The 26,739-nt window shown below is 35.6% G+C and overlaps 1 protein-coding gene across 3 annotated transcripts in view; it reads right to left on the reverse strand.

Annotated features, from left to right (window-relative positions):
- The window catches only part of EXO1 (exonuclease 1), a 43,428-nt gene that overhangs the window by 9,856 nt on the left and 6,833 nt on the right, over positions 1-26,739 (reverse strand). The window contains exons 9-17 of one of the 3 annotated variants that reach the window (XR_016464174.1): positions 25,573-25,789; positions 24,545-24,797; positions 22,852-23,302; positions 22,247-22,351; positions 18,158-18,351; positions 14,997-16,190; positions 14,004-14,230; positions 11,890-12,043; positions 8,766-8,868 (exon numbers count right to left, since the gene is read on the reverse strand). Coding sequence is in view for 1 of the 3 variants with exons in the window: in XM_031592445.2 (XP_031448305.2) it covers positions 16,049-16,190; positions 18,158-18,351; positions 22,247-22,351; positions 22,852-23,302; positions 24,545-24,797; positions 25,573-25,789 (1,362 nt within the window). In the remaining 2 variants the exon portion in view is untranslated. Of the gene's footprint in view, positions 1-8,765; positions 8,869-11,889; positions 12,044-13,860; positions 16,191-18,157; positions 18,352-22,246; positions 22,352-22,851; positions 23,303-24,544; positions 24,798-25,572; positions 25,790-26,739 lie in introns of those variants that run through there. The other 2 variants (XR_016464173.1, XM_031592445.2) reach the window with 2 other exon arrangements.

The following is a 26,739-nucleotide window of genomic DNA, read 5'->3' on the forward strand; positions in this document are numbered from 1 at the left end:
AGCAGGAGCAGAACCTACAAGCTGTGTTAAATAAGCTTCCTGCTGTACTCAACAATGGTAGAGCCTCAACTGAAATAGTCTGCCTCATCTAGGCATTACAGTCAAAGAAGAATATTAACTAGCTGAGAATTCCAGAGAGTAATGACGATGAGCAGAGATTTAGAATATGCTAATGATAAAAGATGAAGAAATTGGATTGTTTGGCTTCAAGAAGGCTGGAAAAGGGACAATCTATTCCTCACAAACATAATGCTCTTGCAAAAGGAGAGGGAAGACTTTTTGTTGTTGTTTACACTACCTACCGTGACAAGTATTGGGGCTTAAATTACAGCAAGAAAAAGCTACAAAAGTTTTCCTACCTAAAAAGGTGGTGAAGAGCTGGAATCCTTGCCTGGAACGTTGTAAAATGTCCCACACTGGAGGATGATGCAATGGAAAGATTTCTGGAGGTGCTGACCAACTTTGACTCTATATCTTCTGTTAAAGAATCTACACTTTCTAGACATGAGAACATTTTTTTTTTTTTTTTTTTTTAATAATGAGGGTTCTCAGATTATACTGCTGAGCCACACACACTTGTGTAATCACAACAAAGGGGATGCAGAACTGCTCACTCCAGCACAAGGTAAAATTTCTTCCAAGAGAACTTCTTGAATACTGGCTGGCATCAAACAATGCACACTAACCTGAGACTCCAATGCTGGGGATAGAGCAGTTTAGCTAGCCAAACCCCACTGCTTCTCTCTTGCTGTCTCCGTGTTACCTTCTTTATTTCTCTGGCACAACCACATGCAGCTATGCTATAGTTTTCACCTGTGACAGTGCCCCAGTCATGTTCGCCACTCAAAAACTTCTACGTGTGTATGAGTGGAGCAAAAAGTTGAGGGGAGTATGTAAGAAAAAAATTCATGACACCATGGTCCAAACCCTCGGTATGATGTCCAGCCCTTCTATACCAATCTGAGTAACGAGTTATAAAATAGAATGCCAATACACCAGAGATCAGTTACACACTAGTTTCTTCCCAACTCTCTTGTGCTATATCTGAAACATGGAACCTTTTTATCTGGTTCCTAAAATACACTAAGAAAGAAATACAATTGCAATCAGAATAAGAAAGACTGAGATGTACCAGACAAGAATGTACAGGGCAACAACTGTTTCAATTACTTCCACCAAAAATTAAGCTTCCTCAGTTTCTCCCCTCCATCGGAAACCAATAACACTGTGTCTGGTATCTGGTTTGGTATCAACCTAGTACCACGACCACATTATATCATGTCTTTTTCTTGTTGCTCTATTTCAAAGTGGGTTTTCCTCTTGTTACTTGCTATCAAGTAGACCTGATGGGTAAAAGTTCTACTGCCAAGTGTTTGGGTATTATGTGTGCATTTATATAATGCCTAAAATCTCTTTACAATCACTTAGGCTTGAACAGGCAGGTTAACCATTAAACCATTTTTTTAATGTATCACCTACTTGACACATCCAAAAGATGTAAAGTATATTACTTTCATGCTGTTACTTTTAAAAGTCTGCTTTCAGAAAATTCATCCTGGTGGAAATGTTTGGGTGCAGATCCCAAACAGCATGAAGTGTCTTAAAGTGCTGATGCTTGAAACCAAGCTGATGAACTCCACCTCCATGATCCATCTGGTACCAGATGTCAGCAGAGCCCCTAAAACTGGGGAAAGGTCTCAGATAACTTAGCCACTCTTTCAAGTGAATCCTATTATTAGGAATTTATATCCATGTTACAGAAGGTGAATAGAGGTAGGCTCTGACTTTCCAGACATCAAATGGCAGTTACCGATGCTGAACCATATAAGAGTCATTGTTGATATCATTCAAGGCACTAGAAAAAGGAGAGGATTAACTGAAAGCTAATATTGTGATAGTATTTTGAAAGAGTAAACGAATTAGCAAAAGTAAACACAAAACTTCAAGCCTGATATTGATACTTGTGGGGCATATTGAGGACTTAAGATTAACTACTGAGAGTTTAAAAGGAGATCAATATCAATACTAATGTGTGCACTGAAAATACAGCTTGTCTAGCAAAGTCTTCAATAGGATTATTGTTGATTATAGAGGTATTCATACTAACGTAACATACTAGGGTTAAGTTTCTCACCTTTTTTTGGCCACTATTTTGACTAAAGGATCTAAAAGATGACAATAGCCTATAAAAAAATGTCCAAAAATACTTCAAAATAGGAAAATCAGTACCAAATTGTTGTATTTCTAACTCAGTTCTGTAAAAGCCATGTTTCTGGACTGTGCTTTTTTTTAGTGCAGCATTTTAATCATTAATCTAGAAAAAAAAATCAATTTTTCTTGACTGTGAATTTATCACAGATAAAACTTGCGTAAGTGTCAAAAAAAAAAAGATAGGGATAACGAAGGGCAGGTTACTGCTACTGGATGATGTGGAAATGAGCACATGAGAGCTACACAGAAGTCTAAGTAGAAGCTATAATGACAGGAGATAACACAAAGGCTTGTCTTGCAGAAAAACATAATCATCATATCAAGGTAGATCTCATGAGTTGCCAATCATCAGAAAGGGCTAATACAATCATTGGACATGTATACAGGCAAGAGAATCTCAGTCCAACTTCTGTACCTGGCACTAGAATGACTACTGCTACATCAAAGCTAATGGCATACAATTCAGGATTGATTTTGCAACTTAGTAAAAGTTCAAAGAATTGTAAAGAGAAACATTCAAGTGCTGGGGAAAAAAAGCAACCCCTAAAGAAAAAAGTTTCAGGAACTCAGCTTATTTCCTCTTATCTAAGATACACTTTTAAAATCCTTACTAATGGCAAGAAGCATTGGTAATGGACTTTTCAGTCTAGGAGACGAATGACAAAATTCCAGTAGGAAAGTATTGGAACTAAATGAAACAAAACTAGACATGGATTATTCTTTTGTTTGATGAACGTGAAGAACATAGGAACACTCTACTAAAATTAATAGCATTATTTACCTATTTCTAGCATTTTTTTTTAAAATCAAGAATGCATGCTTTTTGAAAAGTGATTCTCAGTTCGAATTTCAGCATTAATGAAAATTTACAGTTGTTGTATAATGATAAAGGTCTTCAATGATTCACATGTTTACACCTATGTGAAAACCAGCAAAAAATGAAAATGGAAATAAGAGAAAGGAGAAGAAAAATGAAAAAAATGAAAATGAGTACAATGTTTTATTAAATTAATTCAGACACTCAAATAGCTTGTCTTGGTAAAGGACTTTGTCTTCTGCAATTTTGTTTGTTTCATTCTCTGTCTTGAATGAACATGTGATATTATCATACCATTTCGAAGAGCAAAATGGGATCAAACACAGAGCTAGGTACGTATGATGGCTCCACCACTTGTTTACTTCTGGTATAATCTGATATATGGCTTGTCATTCTCTTCTAATCATGGCCCCAGAAAGAGAATGTCTTCCTGGAAACTAAGAGAGGATACAAAAGAACAGCTTCCTTTTGTGTTTCACAATGACCCTTGGGTCATCCAGAACTGCGGCATATGTGATTTGACATTTCTGTTTTCCCATGCCACCTCCAGGGACTGGGACTGACTTGACATAGAAAAATACTTACAAATACCACAACTCAGATTGTCACTTTAATAAACAATAAACTTCTATTTACAGGGCTGAATAGATGGATTGAAGGAAGAAGTTCCATGTCTACCTTACTTACTCCACAGATTCCTCCAACTGGACAAAATGCACAAAAACTCGGACTTGCTATAGTGGACAAACACTAGTCTCATCTGCTCTAGATTCCAACATAAACCTGAGAAATAAATCAGTAAATAGTCACTCCACCCCTCTGTATCCTGAAACTGATGTGTTATCACGCACCTCAGTTTCTCCCTGCTAGCCTTCCTCTTCTCTGAATCTTCCAGATGACAACTATCAGCTGTTTCTGCCTGCCTACATACTGAAACTTCATCCTACTTGTAAAGCAAAACAACTTAATGGTGAAAAAAGACACATCAATTTTGACTTAAAAGTACTAAATGCTTTGTAGCCTTGTATTTTTTTTTTTTTAACTGGAGTCTGTAAGATCAAGGATTCTTGAAGATTAAAGTTTGCTTTGGTTTGCCCTCTATCAAATCTCACTATACTCAGCAACAGCTGCTATTCCTGGCTTTATTCCACTCTCAGAACGTTTTTCACACAGTTATTTAAAGAGTTTCACTAGATAAGCCTGTTGAGATTAATCATCCCTCCTGCAAAGGTGTCGTGGAATATACAGCAGTGTAATAAGAGCATTAACTTGGTTACATAAAATAAATGATACATCAGTAGTGCAATGCTTTGGTAGAAAGTGACTGAAATTAAAAGAAATTCTAATTGATGCAAAATGAGTTATCCCAGGCTAGGTTATAAAAGAAGCACTATGATATAAATTGTAATAGAATTAAGATTGTTTTGTTCATAACAATTACAAGACAGCGTCAAAAACACATCCAGATTTAACTGCTAGCCTTTCTTTTAAAACCTTTTTTGCTTCTCTTCCTGCTTGTGTATCAATTTTCTTGGTGTAGCTGAGAATAATCACAAAAACTTTATCTTAGACCTTCACTGAGGATGGCTGTCTGTTTTTCTTAAGACATCTTACTAAGTTTAAATGCTTACTACACAGAATTTTAAAATATCTCACATACAGGCTGTAGTACAGAAGTACATATACATACTTGGCCTTTGATAGTTTGAGCTTAAAAACAGGTTTCTATTTTCTTCTTACAGTTCATTTTTGCTCTCACTATATCCTATTTACTGTAAAACAAGTAAACTTGCAGAACTGCAGTCTCTCTTCTCAGATAAGCACTCAAGCAATCTGAAAATAGCATTGTATTCCTTCTTGCACCCAGCTCTCCATCCCAGGCTATCTGGAGTGCCTTTCTTCACAGTGTTATTGCATATTCAGCCCCAGTGAAAATACATTCCTACATCAGTTCCAGTACAGTGTATGGACTGCTGGCAAAAGCACTTGCAGCAAAAGTGGCAGAAGTGTATCTTGATCTATATCTCCAGTGAGGGCTCTTGATTATTGAGGTACCATATATGACAGTCAAAGGTGCAGATAGATACTTATGAAATTCTGAAGTAGATAAACAATCTTCCTACAGAGCTTGGGATTTATGATATCTCCTCCTATGTCCTGCTTAACTTACCTCTCTTCAGCTCTAGTGCTATTTTCTCTCAATTTCTAAAAGCATGGTTATAGAGTCACTTTAGTTCAATTAAAAAAAAAAAAAATCTATAATGCTCTCTATTAAGAGCATTGACTGTTGTTTTGTTTTTTTTTTTGTTCCCCTCATATTAGTTTTAGATGGATTACAGACTCTGGCCTGATTCAAAGAATTGCTGTGTGGACACTAGAAATAGGACACAAAGCAGTAGGAAAAAGGATTACTAGTGAAGAGAAAAGGCAAAAAGTTGTAACAATCCAGTGAAGTTTCCTGTGACTGGAAAAGCTGAAAGAGAACCTTCATTTTTAAAAAGAGAAAAAAGGAGGACCCAGGGAACAGTAGGCCAGACAGGCTCACTTCTGTGCCCAACAAAGCTATGGAGCAGATCCTCCTGAAAATCCTGTTAAGACATATGGAATATAAGGAAGTGATTTTTGACAGCCAATGTGGCTTGAAAAAGGGCAAATCACACCTGGCAAATTACTTGGCCTTCTATGACAAGGTTACAGCATTGACAGACAAGCAAAGAGCAACTTACGTCATCTACCTGGAGTAGCGCAAAATACTTGATACTGTCCTACACAGCATCCTTATCTTTAAGTTGGAGAGACATGGATTTGATGGATGGACCACACTGTGGATAAGGAAACAGCTGGATGGTCACACCCAACGAGCTGCAATGAATAGCTTGATGTTCAGGTGGAGACCAATGACAAGTGGTGCCTCTCAAGGATCAGATATTTACCTGCCTCATTATCCAATGACTGACACTTTCCTTAAAATTTTACGAAATGTCCAGCTTTGTTACTTTTTTTCAAAGTAAATAATTCTTGTGAGTTTCAAGCATGGAACAAAAAGAAGTTTAGTCTGAAAAAAATATACTAAGAAAAAATGAAACTATGATAGGTTTCTGATTGAAAACAAACATGCCAAATTTAAATGTTTTCCAATAAAATGTGTCCACTTTCCATACACTATTTGCATATAAATAAAAAAAAAGACAAGCCACTAATCAATCATTCTCTTTAGCAGATCTGTTGTAATAGGACAAGAAGAGGTTTCAAAATAGAAGAGCAGAGATTTAGATTTTATATAAGATACGATAAATAAGTTGGTTTTTTTACAATGAGAATCACAGAATGGCCTGGGTGGAAAAGGACCACAATGATCATCTAGTTTCAACCCCCTTGCTATGTGCAAGGTCACCAATCACTGCCCAGAGCCACATCCAGCCTGGCCTTGAATGCCTCCAGGGATGGGGCATCCACAACTTCCTTGGATAACCCGTTCCAGTGCATTACCACCATCTGTGTGAAAACCTTCCTCCCAGTATCTAACCTAAATCTTCTTTGTCTCAGTTTAAGACCATTCCCCCCTGTCCTATCACTATCCACTCTCATAAACAGCCATTGCCCATCCTGTTTATATGCCCACTTCAGATATTGGAAGGCCACAGCGAGGTCTCCCCAGAGCCTTCTCTTCTCCAAGCTAAACAAGCCCAGTTCCCTCAACCTTTATTCATAGGAGAAGTGCTCCAGCTCTCTGATCATCTTAGTGGTTCTCCTTTGGACTTGTTCCAAGAGCTCTGTGTCTTTCTTGTAAGGACAGTGAAGTAATGGAATGTTATTTAGAGAGGTAGTGGATGCCCTGTCTCTGGAGGGCAGAGTCAGGGTCAGGCTGGACCAGGCTCTGAGCAACCTGATGTAGCCATAGATGTCCCTGTTCATTGCAGGAGAGTTGGACTGGGTGGCATTTAAGAGTATCTTCCAACTCAAATGATTCCATGATTCTTTCCAGCTACAAGAGACTTTTTGAGCCAGAATCTTTGGTCCAGCCAAACCAGGGTCAAAGTAAGGCTGACAGGAAAAACTAAGGTAGCTCTGAATGACATTCAAAGTCCCCAGTTCCGGCAGGTGCTCAGGATACAGGCCAATCTCTGAACCTAAAGGGGACAACTGACCACTTCAATGGATGTCTGGTTTCCCACAGTTCTGAAATCAAAACATTTCATCTGTACAAGAAAGAAGTATATCTTTCAAAAGAGATCTATGATAAGTAATGGATTCTCCTGCAGCACAACTGTAGTAGACATCTCAATGCACAATGTCACATTTATTTTTGGAAAAGCAATAAATAGCCAGTGATATTATTTGATTGGCTCCATTCACTTCCTTCTAATAGTTTATCATAATATGAAAATACATTACAATACATCCCTTCAGAAGTCATCTTTGTTTTCTTTGTAGTTATGTTATAGTGTTCCTCTTCGTGTCTACAATACAGTACATGTGACTTAGGTAGCATTATAGAAACCAGGAGAAATCAACCAGCTTTGTACATGCCTACGTATGTAATAGTCCAATGGAGTGTGGAAGAAGTAAACTATACATAGGCATATTTAGAGATCAATCCATTCACTCTGAAACCCGTAAGAATTAAGCAAGCAATTGAAATTCTCCAAATTTCCATCTGATATTTAAAAAAAAAGATAATTTGGTTTGATTTCAAGACCATGCCAGTATTTCACAACAAATATAAATGTGGGAGATTTAACATTTTGCATTCCTTCTCCTGCAGGTACAGCTGAGGAATGTTCAGACAGTTTCACCACAGCCATTTCAGGATAGTATTAGGTATGCATCTTAAGTGCAAAAGCAATTTTCTAAGCTATACTCCAGATGATGCAGCCTTAGACACATAACTCAAAGTACTGATGCATTCTTGTGCATCATCCATTCATTTTTACTGTACAGAATATAAGTCTTTGTTCTGTTGCTGAAATGCAGTTCTTTCCCAAGAATACTGTCCTATCATCCAAAGTTATAGACTGACAAAAGTATCAAGGACAGGAGAAAGGGGTTATCTGATGAATATTTGTTCCTTCAGTTGGGACAGCTTGCCACAAGCCTAATCCTAATTAGTTGGACATCCTCTCTGCTTTCCTTTCACACCTATTATTTTAGCTTTTCATGCATAGGACCTAAAGTACACCAAGAGAGGCAAGAGTTTTCCTAGATCTCTAAAAGGTGAGTGGGTAACAGTAAGTCATGAATCAAAGTTTTGGGGCCTTTTATAGCATTCCTTTCTGACTACCGCTACGACCCACTGTAGAGAGGCTGCACAATTGCACTTTAGCCAGGTTTCACTGCTGAGAGTTGTCAAAGTACTTTCAGGAGTGTGGTCTACTAGTTACAGTGCAAGATTAGGAATTAGGATTTAAGGCATGAGTGCCTTTTTTGACTCTATTACTGGTCAGCAGAAGAATAGCTAATCCTCCCACCTCCAATTCTTTATTTTTCTCAGATTTTTAAAAACAAGGACAATACTACTGATAGCTTTGCTTTGAAGCCTGGTTGCTGAAAACTCTCACTGTAAAAGACAGGGTTTTCAGCAATGCAGAAGTCTCTCTATAACTGTATGTGCTGCAGTTAGTATGTTCTGTCAAGACAGTAAATGCTCCAGACTTGCATCCTCAAGAAGATAAGAGCAGACAGTAAAATATAATGCATTATGTAAAATACAATTATGATGGGGGAGAACACCACCTACCTGACACTTCTGGTGACGTCTAGGAGCACTGCGAACAGGAAAGTCCAGCTTCATCTTCTCTGACTAGGATCACAGATAAACTGTCCTTCTGAAGATCAGCTCTCTGAAAACATGAATAAAGTAATGTGATTAGTATGTACATTATTAACTCCTTTCCACATAGGAAGTAAGAAGTTCTAGAGGTTCAAAATTCAGGAGTCTAAGATGTCCTTTGCTCTTTTATTTCCTGATATTTATAGTTTATAAGATTTTGTTTAATTAATGTGTGTCTATGTCTCTCTCCTGGATTGATTATGTCTTGCTTATAGCTATAACAGATTTTTTCATTGAATTTATTATATTAATCTGTAGAAATGAACAGGTATGGAGCAAGAAGATAGGATGGAAAACTCAACTCCAAAACATTCTAAGTTATAAGAATAAAGTTAAGTTATAAAAAGGAAAAAAAAAGTTTCCTACTTAAGGAAAGATTTGGAACAACTGAAAAATTATGGTTTGAAAGTCTAAATCTATGTCTTAGTTTTGGAAATAAGAAAGTGGCCCAAAGTGTACATAGCATGATCAAAACTCATGCTTCAATTCAGTAGCCTACAAAGACAAATCTGAATGAGAAGATGTGATTGAACCATTATCATATTATAAGATTTTCCTGTTGGTGTGAAAAATCAAATGAAAACGCACATAAAAATAGAATGCTGCTATGTGTAGTGGAATAGATTATGTTCAGTTTCAATCCAGGAATTAAAAACCTGTCATCTCAAGTGGACATGATCTACTGTAGACATCTATTTAATATAAAAATCATCAAGAGAACCCAGTAAAAGTTTACAATGTTTTTAGAGCGGTCTTTGAAGTTAAAACATACGTGCAGAGCTTACTTGTACTACACAATATTGGCAGGTATTTGCATTTAAACTGAAAACCAAATGTAGACAGAAAATTTTAATAAAACTTTAACAAATCTGTTTTTTTCATTATTTCTTTTCCAAACTATATTTTATGTTTTCTGCTTTGCAGTAACAGTTCTACAGGCTGTCGTTTCACCTTTCATTAGTCTTCTCTCTAGACTAAACAATGCCAATTCATTCCACACTCCCGCCTGCTCCCTCCAGACTGTTGCACATTCTTCTTACTCCCTCCTGGACCATCTCCAGTCCGTGTTTCTCTTGAATTATGGTGCCCAAAACAGTACTCTGAGCCTTACCAATATGTCAAAGACAGTGGAGGAATTATTTTACATATCTTGTGTAGAACATTTGCATCCCAGAATCACTTCATTTTGCTCAAACATGCTAACACTTGCTAAGTTCAGTGAGCTTTCTTTATTAAGCTAATAATTAAAATTTGGAGATGGTCTTTCCTCATGAAAAGTGGGTTCAGACACAGATGCATGATCAGGGTCTTAAGGCCAGAAAGTTTTGTTTTACTTTATTATATGGTATGTACACAGTATGCTACTAAACCAGAGATTACCTCTGATTTATAGTAATTCTGGCAGAATAATCTTACTTAATGCCCTACATACAAACAGTGTAAATGTTTTAATTGATTAAAAAGCCTGCTACTTCATTGCATTGCTTTACATTGTGTAATATTTTTACAAAGATTACAGAAAAAATTTGATGTTTTTTGCTAAAAAATTTTTGTTTTTCTTTGATTTTCAAGAAGAACTGAGAGCACAGTTATTTCCTGGTGTGAGAGAACGTACTGTTCTAATTTTAGATTACTTTCTGCTTGTTTTTCCACAGACCTCCTACATGGTATGAACAAACAACTTAACTGCTGTCTATTTCCTTGTGTTTTACAAGCTATTTCAGAAAAACATCTTTGTTTTTCTTCTAAAGCAAACTTTTTTTCCTGTTCATTGTTAAGATGAATTTCTGTTCAACAGAGAAAGTCAGAGAATCAGACTCAAGTTAGAGTGGATTATAGCACTGATTTGGAGACATTAGCTCCAGAAATGCAATTAAATTATCTTACTATGTTTTGAACAGTTTTCTTAAGCTGAACTTAAATTGGTTTTAAGGAAAAAAACAATTTAGAAGCATATCTAATGGCAGTGCACAACTAAATCAATAAAAAGGTAGATAAAAGCCTCCATTATTTGTACAACTTTAATATACTAAGAAAGACAAAGCTATTCTTTTTGTTAACCCCCTGTTTAACAAACATTAAAGCTTTGAGTAACACAGATGGCAGCCAAAGTTTCAATACAAGTATAAATAAGCTATTCTATTTATCTGCTACCCGTATTTCCTCACCAGAAATAATGCAGAAGGCTGTGTTAGTCCTCTCTTCAATTTATTCATTCATGAAAACAGAATTTTTTTTGCTTATTCACTTAAGCCAGAAGTGACAAGTGATGAGAAAGTACTTAGTGAATTGTTTGGAAAACTAAAATTCAAGAACTCTATGTAACAAATAGTAGATAATACAAGAAAGCTGGAGTGTTGTAAAGGCTTGATACAGTTTTATGATTAACTCTATTCATTTAGAGGGGAAAAAATAGCTTCAGATCCACAGACACCTGGTTTTGTTTGGTTTTTTTTTTTTTAATTTTTTTTTTCCTTCAGAAATTCAAGTAGGAGAACCTCTTACGTGCTGTGCTATCATTGCAACTACCATGTGGTTTGGTCCACTGACGTTATCTCTGGCTTACTCTTCCTTCCTGTATCTTGACAGGAGGTACTTAAAAAGTCAGAAGAAAATTATCTATCTAGTTGCTGGTAATGAGATAGTCTGATCAGAAAGAATAAAGGTGGTAGCCAACCAAACTTCAGTCAGACTCATGTTGTTATCTGCCACCTTATGGATTCATGACATAAAACACCTTTAAAAAAGCTCTTCCTTGAACATGGTCCCTGTGCAGTGGACTAGGTAGAAAAAGTCAGGCTGTAGCTCTCAATACTGCCTGATGGTGGGCAGCTCTTATAGACCCTAAAAGGTAAAGGATGTAATTTTTTTTTTCCTCCTTTTTTCTTCCCCTGCTACTCCCCCCAGCCATACTTTGGTTTATGTGTTACTGTCATGAAATTTATGACAGTGTTACTTATATCCATCAGAGTACATTGCAACTAAGTACACTTAACTACAATCCAAAAATTAACGAGCGCAGAATACTCACTGATTGGTGCTTCTCTGCAGACTAGAAGTGCCCTCTGCTCTCTTAAATTCCAGTTTAAAACAAACATCTCTCTCTGTATTAAAAGCTGGATCTGCAGTCATTCCACAAGGACCAAGCTCTCCACTCAGATCTGAGATATCTGATATTCTGATATCTGTCAGAAAATGGGAACAAAACAGAAATCAGCTTCATGTGAACACAGATCTTCCGATGGCAAGTTATGGGAGATATCGCTTCAGAACACTGCACTGGCAAAGTCTGTATGTCAGACACAGGAAACCAAGAGAAAAATAAGACCAACCACAGAAACTTCCAAAATTATATCATTTTTATAGTTTAGTGAGAAGAAGAGGGTGTTCTCACTGTGACTGACTTCCAAGATGATTTAAGCCAATACAAATATTAGGGTTCTTTAAATTATTTTTTATTTTTAATGTCTCTGAACATTCATGTATTAGTTATAGGACAATCATCCTGCTTGATTTTGATTACCTCTTCAGACCATTAACCAATCTCTTCGCTGAGTGAGTGTAGATTGAGAGAACAGCTTTTTCCATTTTGAAATATATGTTGTTTTTATTTTAAACCAAACCACCAAGAAAAACCACAAACCACCAAGCAAACGAAAACAAACAAAATGTTGAGAATGGAAATAATCAAGTTTGCATTTGCTCATCTCTGTCAATGACAACGTTATTCCAGTTATTCTCAGTTATTGCAATGACTTACAGACTAAGAAAAAAGTTAGACAAATCTGTTAACTGTTAAAAACCTGTGCTCGTGATGCAAACTTGGGTGCTAACTGACCTCAGAATCTCTACGTTCAAATGCATTCACTGAATGCCTTAAATGAAAAATATCAGTTCAGAGCATATCTACTAAATTTTACTAAATATTCTACTTATAGCAACTTCTGTTTGCGTCACATGAATGTTTCTGTGACAGATGTTTTGCTTAATTGGATCAAAAATTGTAAGAGTAATGAACAGGACAGCTATGGTCTGGATTTTCTCCAGCATTACTTTTTGTCCTAAAATTCAGTAACATTTTCAGCTGATATTTCTATCCCATATGTAGGAATAACTTTCTCAGCATTTCTGCGTATAATAATGCTAGTTAACAAGATTAATTTTAGTGCATTCTTGATTTTGATTTAAATCAAAGCACAACAAACGTATTTAACTCAGGTTCATTCTTTGATGCATGGTAGGAGTGTTTCTACAATAAAGAAAAAAATTGCTATCACTTACTATGTAGTAATCATTTCATTAATGAGTGTAAAATCTCCAACTGAATGAACTGCATACAATCTATATTAGGTGCTGAGACTCTCCATGATGATTTTGCTTAGTTGTTTTCTTTGATTAGAACTATCCCAAATTTCTGATATTTGAGCACTTGCACACTGAAGTGAGATCAGGAGAATTAAACATGCCAATCCAAATACAGTAGAGCAAAATCTCCCTTATCAGTGACTTTGATTTCATTGTCAAACTCAGAAGTATGTAATAACAGAAGAAAGCCACAGGAAAGGAACAAGTATACACATTTCTGTATCGTCAGAACTAAAGCTCAGCTTACTTCAGTCATATTCAGGCCCGTTGCCAACATGAAGTAACCTTCACTGTTCAGAAAAGGATTTAGCTCCTCTTCTTCCCTCCTATGTTGATAGTTTTATTAATTTCATTACAAAGCACTGTAACCAAATCAAGCATATTTGTATACCTACAATTGAGCTCTATAATGAAAAAAGAACTGGTAGTTCCATTTTTAGTAAGAGTGAGAAATGTCTTCTAGCTTCAATATGACTTTGTTACAAGAAAATTTAGCAAACATGAGAACAGGAACATTTCATAAACTACCAGTAACTATCAACATGTAACAGAAAATACCATAACATTGCAAATTCTATTAAATACTACAACAATCTTGTTTTTGTGTTTTGTTTTGTTTTTTTACAAAGATTGCAAAACTCAAGTCCTCAAATATTCTTCTATTCGGTAAACATGATTCTACTACATTCACTTATGAAAGAAAAAAGTGCACATGGATAATATCAACTGCCGTAATTAGAACAAAGAACAGACTCAGCTGAATATAGAAAAGTCACTTACCTATGGTATCAAAAACATATTTGATTAGGATGCTCATTGTCATAAGTATTCCCTATGACACTGAACATTTGCAGTTTAGGTCTCTTTTGGCTGCAGAAGTGGCTAGTCAGCACTTCCAGAAGTGAAGCTTGATTAACCACCATCAGTATATTTAGATTTACAGACCAGATTCACTCTTTTCACAGCATATAGAGATGCCATCCATTTCATAAGAATATTTTCAAGTCCTGCTGATAAGAGAATATTATTTACGGAGAATTAAATATGTAAAAAGAATGTCAAATTAAAGCAAACTAATAAAATTCCACCAGCATAAACACTATCTGCTCTCACTTATCCCTATTCTTTTTTTTTTTTTTTCCCTCATATGTCCATATTTTTAACACCTACTTTTTAAACCAAAGTCTCCCTCCCTCTCTTCAAGCTTTCTTTCATCTTTTCCACTAGGACACATTTTATCTCCCTCCTGTCTCACTGTCACCTGAACAATTTCTGCCATTATGAAATGGAATTTATTTATTGCTATGGAATATTCCCTTGCCTGTAGCCAGTCTGAACCTGGGAAGAGTTTTGCAGATATTAGTTTACATACATGTTGTTGTGCATCTTTCATAAAAGAAAAAAACATTCAGCCCAAGAATTCCATACTTAAGTAAAACCTTTCCATGTTATTTTATCATATGCTTACATGTTAAATAGAAACCTCTATATTACAGTGCTCCTTTCTGAAGAAAACTCCCCTATAACTCCCTAAGAAGTAAAACAGAGTCAAGTTAAACAAGTTAAAACAGAAGTTAAACACAGACAATCTTAAGAAGTCTACTTTAAGAACATGAAACACAAAAGTACTCTTGCATAAATGATTCCCATCATACCTACCATTGAAATAACACTCCAGCAAGTTGTTACACGCCCTGTGTCTTCTAAGGCATTATATTTTCATATTTTCCAGAGAAGGGTACACAAGAAAAAAAAACAAAACGAGGTACATACTTTTGACAAAGTTGAGTCAAAATGTGCATGTGTAATGCCTCCTCTATTTCCACTGATTCTCTGTTTGAAGAAGCTAGAGAAGAACAAGTGATGGTATTTTCAATAGTTAAGCCACAAAATTAGGTAAGGCTATGTTTGCAGATAACAGAATTAAAACCTCAGTTCCATTCAGACACGTTGCTTTTGTGTTAGAGGTCCTATACTCCTATTGAAAGTACCTGCCCTTGACAGTGGTAGTTTGTCTCTTCTGATGTTCCACTAATGCAGGAATTCATGCCTCTCAGTGAAAGGCACTGGGCAGCTGTACAAAGCAACCTTATTTTTTTCACACTGATAAATAAGCGATGAGAACAAACAATTAGTTTACGTTTTCCCTTCAAAATTTCATTCTGTCATTATTAACACTTGCAGCAACACAGTAATTCATGCTAGCCAATAGTTCTATGCCTGTGAACATAAACATTCATCCCTGTACTTGTAATATTCCTTTCTGCAATTCCCAAATTATTCCCACCAATAATGTGGTTGCATCACACATTAAGTACAGAAAGCTATCAATTGAGAGAAAAGATCTTACCGTATAGTGCAAGAATCATCATTATCAGAGTACAGTGATGACTGAATACTCAAGAGCAGTTTTATTCCTGCCCTGGAGACCAACTAGGCTCAACAGGGAAGAAGCAGCAACAACGTTTTTAAATGGTCTTAAAAACTAAGACATAAACATGTCCTAGTGTTTCTGCAAAAGTAAAGCCATAGCTGTTGTACAAAGTTCTAGCGTGTCTATATGACCTACAAAAAATACTCAGGATCAGCTGAAAGTGGTTTGGACAAGACAGCATTAAATTTTCAACAAGAGAACGGAGATCTGAAGGTTTTATTTCAGTCAGTATAAAACTGTACCTTTCGACTCACTTTTTATAAAACAAGACGAGAAATCAGTAATCAGACTAAAACGTACAGCTAATTTTCAAAGTATCTTTTCTATACTGATGAGGTCCCAAAGAAATTTTGACAGTGATAAAAATGTGTTCTATTGCGCAGCATACAGTTCATTGGAATATAGCTCTCTGAACATGAGTACGTTCGAGGTGATTGAAGATTTCTTCTTCTGTTTCTGGAGTGAGCTGAATATTATCTTTGATTGGAGAGAGTGGGTCTGACTTTTTACAAGAAGGGAGCTTTTCATAGTCTCTGCAGAAAGACAGACAAAACAAAACCCGAAGTTATGACATTATGTGTTTATAGCTACACACTGTAAGAACATATGGGTTAATTGAAAACTAGACCTCTCGTCTAGCTACCTTCTCATCCACCAGCAAGTCCAAAACAAAAGTAACAATGCAAGATTTATGTCCAATTTCATTGTGGTTAACAGTTTGACTGAAAGATATTTCAACCATTTCAGTTATCCTGTAAATGGAACAAGAGCTATTATTTTTACATCTGAAGCGTAGTATGTACCACATTCTACGCAGGGCTGTATGTGCTTCCTTAACATCCAGGTCTTCTGGACAACTGTAGTATTGTATATATCTTGTGAATGTTAAGGACAGAACAGATTAGAGTCCTGTGTGATCCGTTTGCCCTCAGACAATATAATTGCCTATAGCCAATTTCAGAAGATCACTTAAATCTGAAAAAACAGTGAACAGAACACTCAGATTTAAGCCAGCCCTCTCAGTGGGGAAATTTTTTTTTTTTGAGAAACTATTTACAAACAACATCCCTTAAACTAAGAAACAGCTATTTTAATTGCATAAAATTAGGTAATATATTCAAAATATATATTTCTGGTATACCCCCAGAAATTACAGACCAGAAAAAATGCGGATAAATTGCGTGGATGTAGGGGCTTAAGTCTTAAAACCACCAGCAAAGCAAAGGAGCACAGTATCAGTGCTATTAGGCTCACTATCTTATTATGTCTGCATTCCGATAACTAAAAACACATGATTCTCTAACAATCCTGGTCAGACATCCCCAATTGGAAGCCAAGCAATGCATACACAAACACTGTCAAATACCCCTTTGAAACTAGCTCTTAATCAGCATCAAAAGGATAATAAAGTAAGATTTCTAAAAATGTTAGTACCAGAAGTAATATACTTCTGAACAGAAAACAGCTGTAAACTTACAGTAACCTACATAAGGCCCAAACTTATTCAGACTTAGCACACAGGCTCAATCTCTTTTCCATACTAATTGCATTTCTGCCTCTTTTTCTTACAAATAAGAGACATCTGCACAGTAAGAGTGAAATAATTTAAACAGCAGTTCAGATCAACACACAACTCTGAAGTACTACTAGTTTTTGTGTTTCTATCTACATAACTTATCAGATATTTTTTTCCCCAAAGTTAAAGTATTCATCTTCTTAATGCAGAGTGCGAAGTCCCTTCACAATCTGCTTCATGTTAATGAGAATGAAGAAGTTCACTTAAAAAAAAACAAAACAACTTATTTGAAGTTGAGAGAGGTAGTTGAAGCTAGGAAAGTTTTGCCATCAGGAGTTTTAACTTAATCCCAAATGGAAGCAGAATAAGATAAAATACCTACATTTAATATTACCACTTTTCTTAAGATAGGAAAATAAATCATCCACACAAGGGAAAATAGCATTTTCTAGTGTCCAAAGAAGTAGAGTCTCTCACAAGCAGAGACTTTGTTTAGCAACCCTTCATCATTTCACCATTTTGAAAGGAAAACAGATGTAACAAACAGCCATTCTGAAGAGGCAAAGTTAAATAAAGCGAATGTGCTTTCAATCAAGTTTGGCAACTTTTAAGCCGCTTTTGTATCTGAGCTAAGAAATGCTGTTTAGTATTTGATGTAAAGCCTAGTGGCAATAACTCTCATATAAATTACGTTATAAGTGCACTACTTCAAATAAATTGATTTTAACTGAGAGTTCTTTCTTACTCTTTCCGAGAGTTAGTATGAAAAACATAATTAGAAGTAGAAAGTATATTTACGTCAAATTATAACTCATGGCTATACTGAACAACAAAAAAGTAAGTTTGCCTAGGAAATGAAGAACTGTGTGTAGAAACATATCTGAAGATGTTCTCCTTGTTTCCTCCCAACAATTCAACACTTATTTCCTGAAGATTTTTTCAGAGGTTTACAAAGGTTTTAAGTAAAGGGTTAAAGCAACTCACCTTTTAAACTGGAAGTTTCTCCAGAGTTCACCAATGGTGGCTTGTAATCCCAACTTATTTTCAGCATCACAGTGATTTCTCTTTTGCACAGGAGACAGTTTCTTACTTAAGCCACTTACTTTAGCTGGTATCAACGGCTTCAGTTTTGTCACAATATGTGACCCCACAGAACTGGATTTACGTAAACCAGGAACCTGTAGCATTTTCAATATGGAATATTAATGATTAAAATAAAAAACCTATAAGCAGCATAATCTGTTAAGCATTTAATTAAGAAGTGCTTTACACTGTGTAAAGGTAATGCAATATGATTTCCCCAACAGCATATTTAGACAGCTTCTCTAATCCAAAAATCTTCATCTCACATGGAGATGATGCAACTGTGAGAACTGATGAACCAGCTTCTGTATATCTTTGCATCTTAAATAGCTGCAAAAGTATGTTTCTTTGGAATGCAATTGTAAGAGTTTATTGAATTCTTGTTTTCTCATCTATTCAAATGGGAACACAAGAAAAACTTTCCAGGTCAACTTCCTCAATTTAGAGAATTTACCATCTGGTATCATTCTCTAGGATACCTATGATTCAATTTGTCATGAAATACAAGCAGAGAAAAGACATCAGTGCAATTAACTCAAGGATTGCACCTCTACAGTGGGACCTTCTATACATGGAACTCAAAGCAGTTGTGCTCAGCCAGAACACATCTCAAAAGGCAACCAGTCTTAAGTTTGAAGATACCAAGGAAGATACATTTCTTCGTTAGATTATTCTAGACATTCCTATTATTAGAAACACATATCCAGTTTCCAATTCCCTCACCACTGTCCAAACACTGTGTTTCTTGATATTTAAAGCATGTGAAAGTGGTTTTGACATTGTACAGTACCCAGCCATGTTGGTGAATATTTATACTTCATCTCACCCCCAACCATAATCTGCCAGTTCTCTAGGGTCAATGTCAGGCTGACTATAACTGCTCCCATTCCTTTCAATACTGACACAAGACGATGATAATTCCCCCTCCCCCCCTCCTTACAGAACTTCATGCACAAAAAGCACTAAGTTTATTTTGACAACAGAAATTCACTTAATACTAATCAGCTAGACTTGTTTTTTCTGCCTTCGTGTAGATTACCACACTTCATAAAATAAAACCTAAAACTATTGTTCCCTATTTTTATCTCTTCCCATTTGTGCTATATATGAATAATCATAGCACAACAATCCAATGCATTAGAGAAGTAAAAACTTCCTTAGTGAAACAAATGGCCTATGTATAATTTTTATTTTTTATGTATGCTTAGTTCTCCCCAGTTTTTGGGGAAGTAGCCTGTTGAAGCACTAGAACAACAGCTTATTACTTGAGCCTTCCTGCTATTTAACAGTAGAATATCTTCTTCCCAAAGCTGCTAGTTGCTAAGTGATCATTCACTTCCAGCCTGTAATGATGAGGACCAAAATATAATTAAATACAATACAGTAGCTGCAAAGGAGATGGTGACTGTCCATTGATGGAAAAAACGTATTTTATTTATTCTACAGTTGCCTATGTAAGATTAGAGTTTAGGACACAGAGGCTGCATACAATGCCAATAGTTTCCCCATCTGGATGTGAAGAATGAAGTATTTTGATCCAATAAAATGGATAAGATGGAAGACAACACACCTGTGCCTACTTCAGGTGCTTCAGTTAGATAATACAAATACTTGTATGTGAGGGAAGTTATTTGCTATTTATCACCTTTTTTTTTTTAATATACAGTAGATGAAATATTCTTCAAAGATCTCCTACATCAGTTCTTCCTAAAGTGACACTATGTTTTGTCCCACACATCATATATGGTTTTTTTTAATTAAAATGACATTGTTCCTACCTGAATGAACTGAGTATATTTTTGAATACCAAATTGAATACCAAAAAAAAAAAAAGTGTTGAGTGTTTGTACTTGGAAGGAAAGTACTGAGATGAATAAAAATAAATCCTAAAAGCTTTTGCTTTGTAATTTTTATGCTTTTTAACACCTCAGCCATTCTACAAAATATATCATTTATTTTTATGATATTGAAGCATGTCAGAGCTACGAGTTAAATTAATTAACCAAAAATTAGGCATAGATGCATGTCCAATACACACTAAGAAACAAAATAAGAGTTTATTGCTTTCTTTTCATTTTGCCAACATTAGCTTCTTTGTTGAGTTCACATTAACTCAAGGGGAAATAATGAACAGAAAAACCACACAGAGCTGGGATGCCCTCATAGAAATGACAAGGTCCTCGAGAACTTGTATATAGGCATTGATTAGTGAAAAGCTTCTATCAGCTTTGATATTAGAATTGACCAGTTATGCACATAACAGTCTAGATTGGAACCATGACAAAAACCAATAGCTTTCCCAGGTTGTCTCCCTAAATTATTAGGCTTCTCTACAGATCAGCTATGTTATTCAACTCAAAAAAATAAAAGAATTTTGGGGTTTTTTTTGTGTGACCAAATTTTTCTTTGCTATATCCAGAACTCACTGTTCATTTCATTATATTCCCAAAGACCTTCCTTATTTTACACTTCCAGTGGGCAAAGCTAAGAGGAAACTGAGCCAGTAGCAGCATTCTTCATCTCCACCTCATAGCTTCACTAGTAGCGATTTGTTCCAGTTGTACCTCCATTGAGAGAACTCTCAAGGGCTTGTGAGTGTGAGTGAGCCAAACTAACCAATCCAAATACAACCTCTTGGGTTTCATTGATGAGTTACTTTTTTTTTTTCAGACCAGTTTTCTTGTCTCACTGATTTTTTTCTGTTGCCAGCTCATAAAGGTAGCAGAGCAAGTGCACGGCTAAGGAAATAAGGATGACAAAATCTTTCTCTCAGCAGCTTGCTTTTGAGTAATATCACATCCATTGTGAACTTCCAGCAGAAATATGTTGCCCAAAGAGCCCCAAACATCCTGAAGATAAGCTCAAATGACATTCATACTATCACAGTATCCCCACATACCAAGAATTCCCCAATACTTAATACATTAATTCTCCAAATATCTTTAATGCAATAACTTATTCTTTAAGCAAACCATATTAAATATTATTAAAAATAGTCACACAACTCTGATCTCAAGATGATTTCAGTTCATGGCTTAGTTTTGTTGAAGAGAAGCAGGCAACGTTATTCTAATGAGCAAGCACTAGTTTTCATAAACAGGTCTTCCATAATGAAGCTGGAATTTAAATCTTTAACATAGAAACTATGAGAATGACCACAAGATGTCACTATCGTATAACAAACACAGTACTTGTGCTTTGCAAAAAAGCTTCTGATATTTATTCTCCTTGTTGATGGGAAAGAAACAAGCAGGGGTGTACATGAAAAAACAAAAGCATCTTCCCTTGACTTTTGAATCTTTTAGCCAGTTCTAATGACAATGCCTAAGGAATTAAAGTACCTCCAGATGTTAAGGTTTTAGAAGCTCTGTAAAGTAGACAGGTACAGCTCTTAAAAGTGCCATGAAGACAGGGAATGCAAGTTCATTCTTAGACATGTAAGATACCACAAAGACAACAAGTTACAGGCACTCAACAGGAAAAGTAACCAAAATGTGGGCTGTGAAGAGAAGCTGACTATTCTTGAGTAGTCTAATGTCAAATAATGCCTATAAACTAAAACAAGTAAAGAAACAAGCATAGTTAAAACTTTTTCAGGTTCCTAACTTAAAAAACTTTTTCTATTTGAAGGGCAGGAAGCTGCTGAATTAGTGGACTCATCCACACAAGCAATGAAATGAGACTATCTTGTGACATTACTTAAAGTGACTGCAATTTGCATGGTAAAGCTTACATTTTTAGCATTCCAGAGGAAAATAAAGTAGGTTATTTGAATAGCTTGGCTTCTTACTAAGCAAGCTGCAACCACACCAGTCATAGGGAGCCTGCATATATTTAATCTCAGCTCTGATAAAGATGAGTAAAAAAGCAATTTTCTCTTGCTAGCAAAGAGATCTTGTTACATTGAAAGTTTTAGAACAAATTATTAGACTGTGAAAACTCATTTTCAGTGTTCAGTAGAACTAATAGTAAAATTAAAGAAATCCTTACCTTGATCTTTGCTACCATATTCTTTCTGTCAGTTTGAACGGCAGAAAATACTGGAGTCCTCTGAGTACATTGGTTTTCAAACAGTCTTGAATTGGAGTCTGATTCCTTCAAAGGAGAAAGTAATTTTGCTTTCAACTCACCTTTTTTACACTGTGTATAAAATTTTTCCATCAAATTACCTATACTTCATAATATAGAAGTAAATTTTCAGCAATTTTAAGAACCTACATGAAATCCTTAGTATATTTTCAGCAAAAAAAAACAACAGCTTGAGACACAAGTTCTCTCAGAGGACTTATTCGTGGACTTAAAGCAGAGAACCAAAGGTAGCCTACAACTGCAGTGTTGAAACTCATTGCAGTAACAGCAATGAAAAGACTGGGGGGAATGGAGGAAGAATAGACTTGATTTAAGCTAGTAAATCAATTTGTACTACACAAGTGCAACAAACACCAAAAAGTTTTGTGAGTAGAAGTTCTAGAATCAGTAGGGTATAAATAAAAGGAGAACTTCACAACTTAATTTCTATCTTTGAGATAGAAAACATAAGCAAGGGTTGAAATGTCTAGCTTTCTTACTTTTGTGTCTGAATTATTGTTAGATACCTGTAGTATTTTTGAAGACTCCAAACTGCATTCTGGTGGCTCAGAAGACTTTTGAGACTGGGAGAAAGACTGTGGTTCTATTAAGGGAGAGGATTCTTCATCTGATTCACCACACATGGCTGCGGTGTCTGCTTGTGTGACATTATTGTCATCTGCCTGGGATGTCATGCAGTTGCTTCTCTGTTGGTGAAACTGCTGTGAAAATACAGTATGAGACGGACCACAATTTCCTGAATGATTTCCAAGGATGCTAAGCCACTGGAAGCAACTTCTCGGTCTTTCTCCAAGAAGTGATGAGACAGTCTTTGTTTTTTCAGATTCTAAAAGTGGAGATTCATCTTCAGCTACATGTTCTACCTCCTGTTGCTTGCAACCTTCCTCAACATCTTGAATTATATTATTGTCATCCTTCGCTTTAAAACCAAGCATATCTGCATCATTGCAGAAAAACCTAAAAAATAAAAGAAAAACAAAGTTGAAAGCAATAGAAAAGTAACTGCAAGTGAGTATTTCATCTCCAAAATCTTACCCATCAATTCGATTTTTGAAACGCACTTGAAAGACAGATTGTTTTGACCATGGGCAAATCATCATGCTTTTACTTCTCCAGTCTTTTAAATGCCTTCATGAAGGACAACAGTAAAATTATTTTGTTTCAATGGAAAAAAGCAGTATCTGTAAACATGTCATTCATTGACTAAGAATAATAATAGGCCCTTCTTTTGAAAGAAACTAGAAGTTATACAAAATTAAAGAAAAATATCATTATAAAGTTAAATAATTATGAAGCTCTTATTGAGAAATCTAAAACCTATCCAGCTCTTTTTGTGCTATAGGAGCAGCTCTTAAGAGTGAGTACTAGTCAAATTTCCTCCCTTCTACCTTATACAAGCTGATCATTTATTTGGAGAAAAGCCTGCCATCACTAATAACTCTTTTTAATTAAACTAACTCTAAATTAGGGAAGGTATGAGTTAAAAAAAAAAAAAACACCAATATTCAGATTGTTTTACAAAATTATACCTCTCTCACACACAGATCTTCAGATCATTCAAGGTAAAAAAAAACAAAAACAAAATGAGACAGATCTGTGACACTAATTAATAAAAAACAGTTCAAATAGCTGTGGTCAAATGCAACAAACCAAAAACCTGAGAAACCCAAAGTCTCTTTTCTTAAACTGTTGTTGGAGAAATAAGAAACATGATCTGAAGGGAATTGGGTAAAAAGTGGCGTATCATACAGTATAACCAGGTATAGCTTTATTGAAACAAATAAGCAAAAACCTCAGCAAAGATAAGACAATACACAAGTATTGCTTATTTATTTGGCCAAGGCAGCTATATTCTTTCTTTCTTGTTTATATCTTTTTCTTATGAGTTTTCATATGAAAATGAAGCATGGCCAACACTGATAATTGATATGTAGAGACTAGACTGTATTGGGTTGTGTCACAGCCTTCATTTCTGCAGTTAAAAATAAAATAAAAATAAAAAAATCAAGCGTTTATTTACCTATGCATCTCATATTGCATGTTTAGCACAAGAAGTTGCCCATCCCAGCTACAGCTACAAGTGCATTGATACAGTTGCATAAAAAAACTTAAAGTATCTTCTCAGTATTCACATTATTTCAGTAACCACCATACCAAATAGTACTTTGCTATTCATTGAAACACGTGATGCAAGCGTACCTGCTTCTTGTTCCTGGAACAATCACAGCATCCGTCTGTTTATTTTTCCTTTGCAGAAAGGAAGCAAATTTATTTCTAACTCTGGGCAGAGAGTTAGAGCTTTCTTTAATGACAGAATTCCCTGAAGAATCAATGCTTTGTATTGCAGAAACGCTCTTCTGTGATTGACCATCTTCACCACTCTCCTTGAATTTTTTTGCTTTTGAAAATGAATATTGATTCAACAGATCTCCATCTGAGAGTTCTTCTAAATCTGAGGACAATTTAAGAATCACTGACAAAGCTTGCTCTAGAACTAACCAGTTATAAGAAAAAAGAACATCGTTTATCCCTACTGCCTTACAAAGTGTTCTTGACATTATGGTTCAGAAGTTGCTTTTACTATTACTTTGTATTACATAAGCTTAAAGTAACTTTAGAAAGGAGGACATAACAGTTGAAACTAAGAAGAGAGCATATTATTGTTTAACACCTTGAAATCAAACTTCACTAAAAGCTAAAAGGCATGTGTCTAGTAAACTAATTAAAAATTTTGATAAAGAATAGGAAGAATGTCAGGAGCAATGAAGGTGAAAATGAAATCCTGGTAGCACGAACAGAAAGGAGGATGCAAAAGAAGAAACAGAAAAACATATCAGGTGAAGCACAGTGGGAACAGAGAATTCCCTCTGTTAAAAGCCCATGGATCATTTCAGCCCAGACAGCTGCAGTGATATACAAGACAATATAGCACAGATCTACAGCTGGGAGAAAACTGCAGTAAAGTGTACTAAGGCAAGAGAACTGAGCAGCACAGTGTTATTAGGGTATAGAAAACTTCAACTTTTCTATATTGCCAGACCTCAGCTCTCTGATAGACTATTTTCATTTCTTCACATATGACAGTAAGATAGAAATTAAGCCACAAAATATCTAGTACACTTTTCTCCATTTTTAAGAATTGTATCTCAAAATTGAAAGGGACAGTATTTTATAATACAGTAAAATCTTTAATACAATCTTCTATTGCTACTTAAGTAGAAACATACCACTCCTTTGTCTTTTTGCAAAGAGCTCTTTGCCTGGAAGTTTTAACCCTTTGATACTGATTATCTTCTCAATGCCTTTCGTCGTTGATTTCTCTGGGAAGTGAGTTGTATGAGGAGCATCATCTGTACTAGGGCCAAGCTTGTAGTCTTTGCTCCAAATGCTATTTACATGATTAGTACATTTGTCATTCCAGCCACGGCTTCTTTGCTGCGTAGGCTACAAAAAAATTAGAAATGAAAAATAGGCTCAATTTGCCTTCTAAATAAGGTTTCCACATTTAGCATAAGAGCATTTTGACACACATCCATTGTTGACATGGCCACTCCACAGAAATGTTTCCATTTTGTTCCCATATTTCTTATGCTTTCCTGACAAATTCTTTTTCTTCTGTGCTACCATGACTTCTTCATTCCAATATGGCATAAGTGGCTAACTGCTCTTTTCAAAGTTAGAGGTTTAATTCAGTAGAGGCTATATTCAGTAGAATGATTTTGGAAAATATTTTCCTCACAGTTGAATTTATTTAGAAAAAATATACTCTCCAAGTCACTTTGCAAAAAAATCTTAATTACTTACTTTAGTAAACAGGATTAAAGACTTACTGAAGAAGGCTAGAAGTAGAACAGTCAAAAAAAGACAGTCAAATGCTCTAAAAAGTGAAGTTCTACTTGTAAGAGAATGAGAACTAAGGGTTTGTATGCTACAGGTCACCTAATTTAGGGTCATTTTCTCTGGATACCCCGATACCAGCATTTAGCCAACATAACTTTGTTCAAATCTCTGCTGTGACTTAAATGAATACAGGCATGTCAGGAAAGGAAAGAAAACCCCTCACATATCACTTAAGGATCTCCATTCATAACTTCCTATTCACCAGGAAATAATTTGTTTCTATGTCTATCCATACTTATGTTTACTAACATGCCCATTAGAAAAAAAAAAAAAGGAAAAAACCCCACGAAACTGAAAGCACACCAAACCCCTGGTAATCACAGAAGATTTAACTCTGCAAATGCACAGTCTTGGTTGCACAATTATTTACTTACGTAAGTTATTTTATAATTTTAGATCAGAAGCAAGTAGCACATGATGGAAGAATACAGTCAGGATTATTCTAAACATAACCAAAGCATTTCTTTTTTTTCACCACTTCAGTTGGTGTTTAA

The sequence above is a fragment of the Phasianus colchicus genome, chromosome 2, assembly GCF_987193195.1.
Source record: "Phasianus colchicus chromosome 2, bPhaCol1.hap1.1, whole genome shotgun sequence".
Classification (NCBI taxonomy): Eukaryota; Metazoa; Chordata; class Aves; order Galliformes; family Phasianidae; genus Phasianus; species Phasianus colchicus.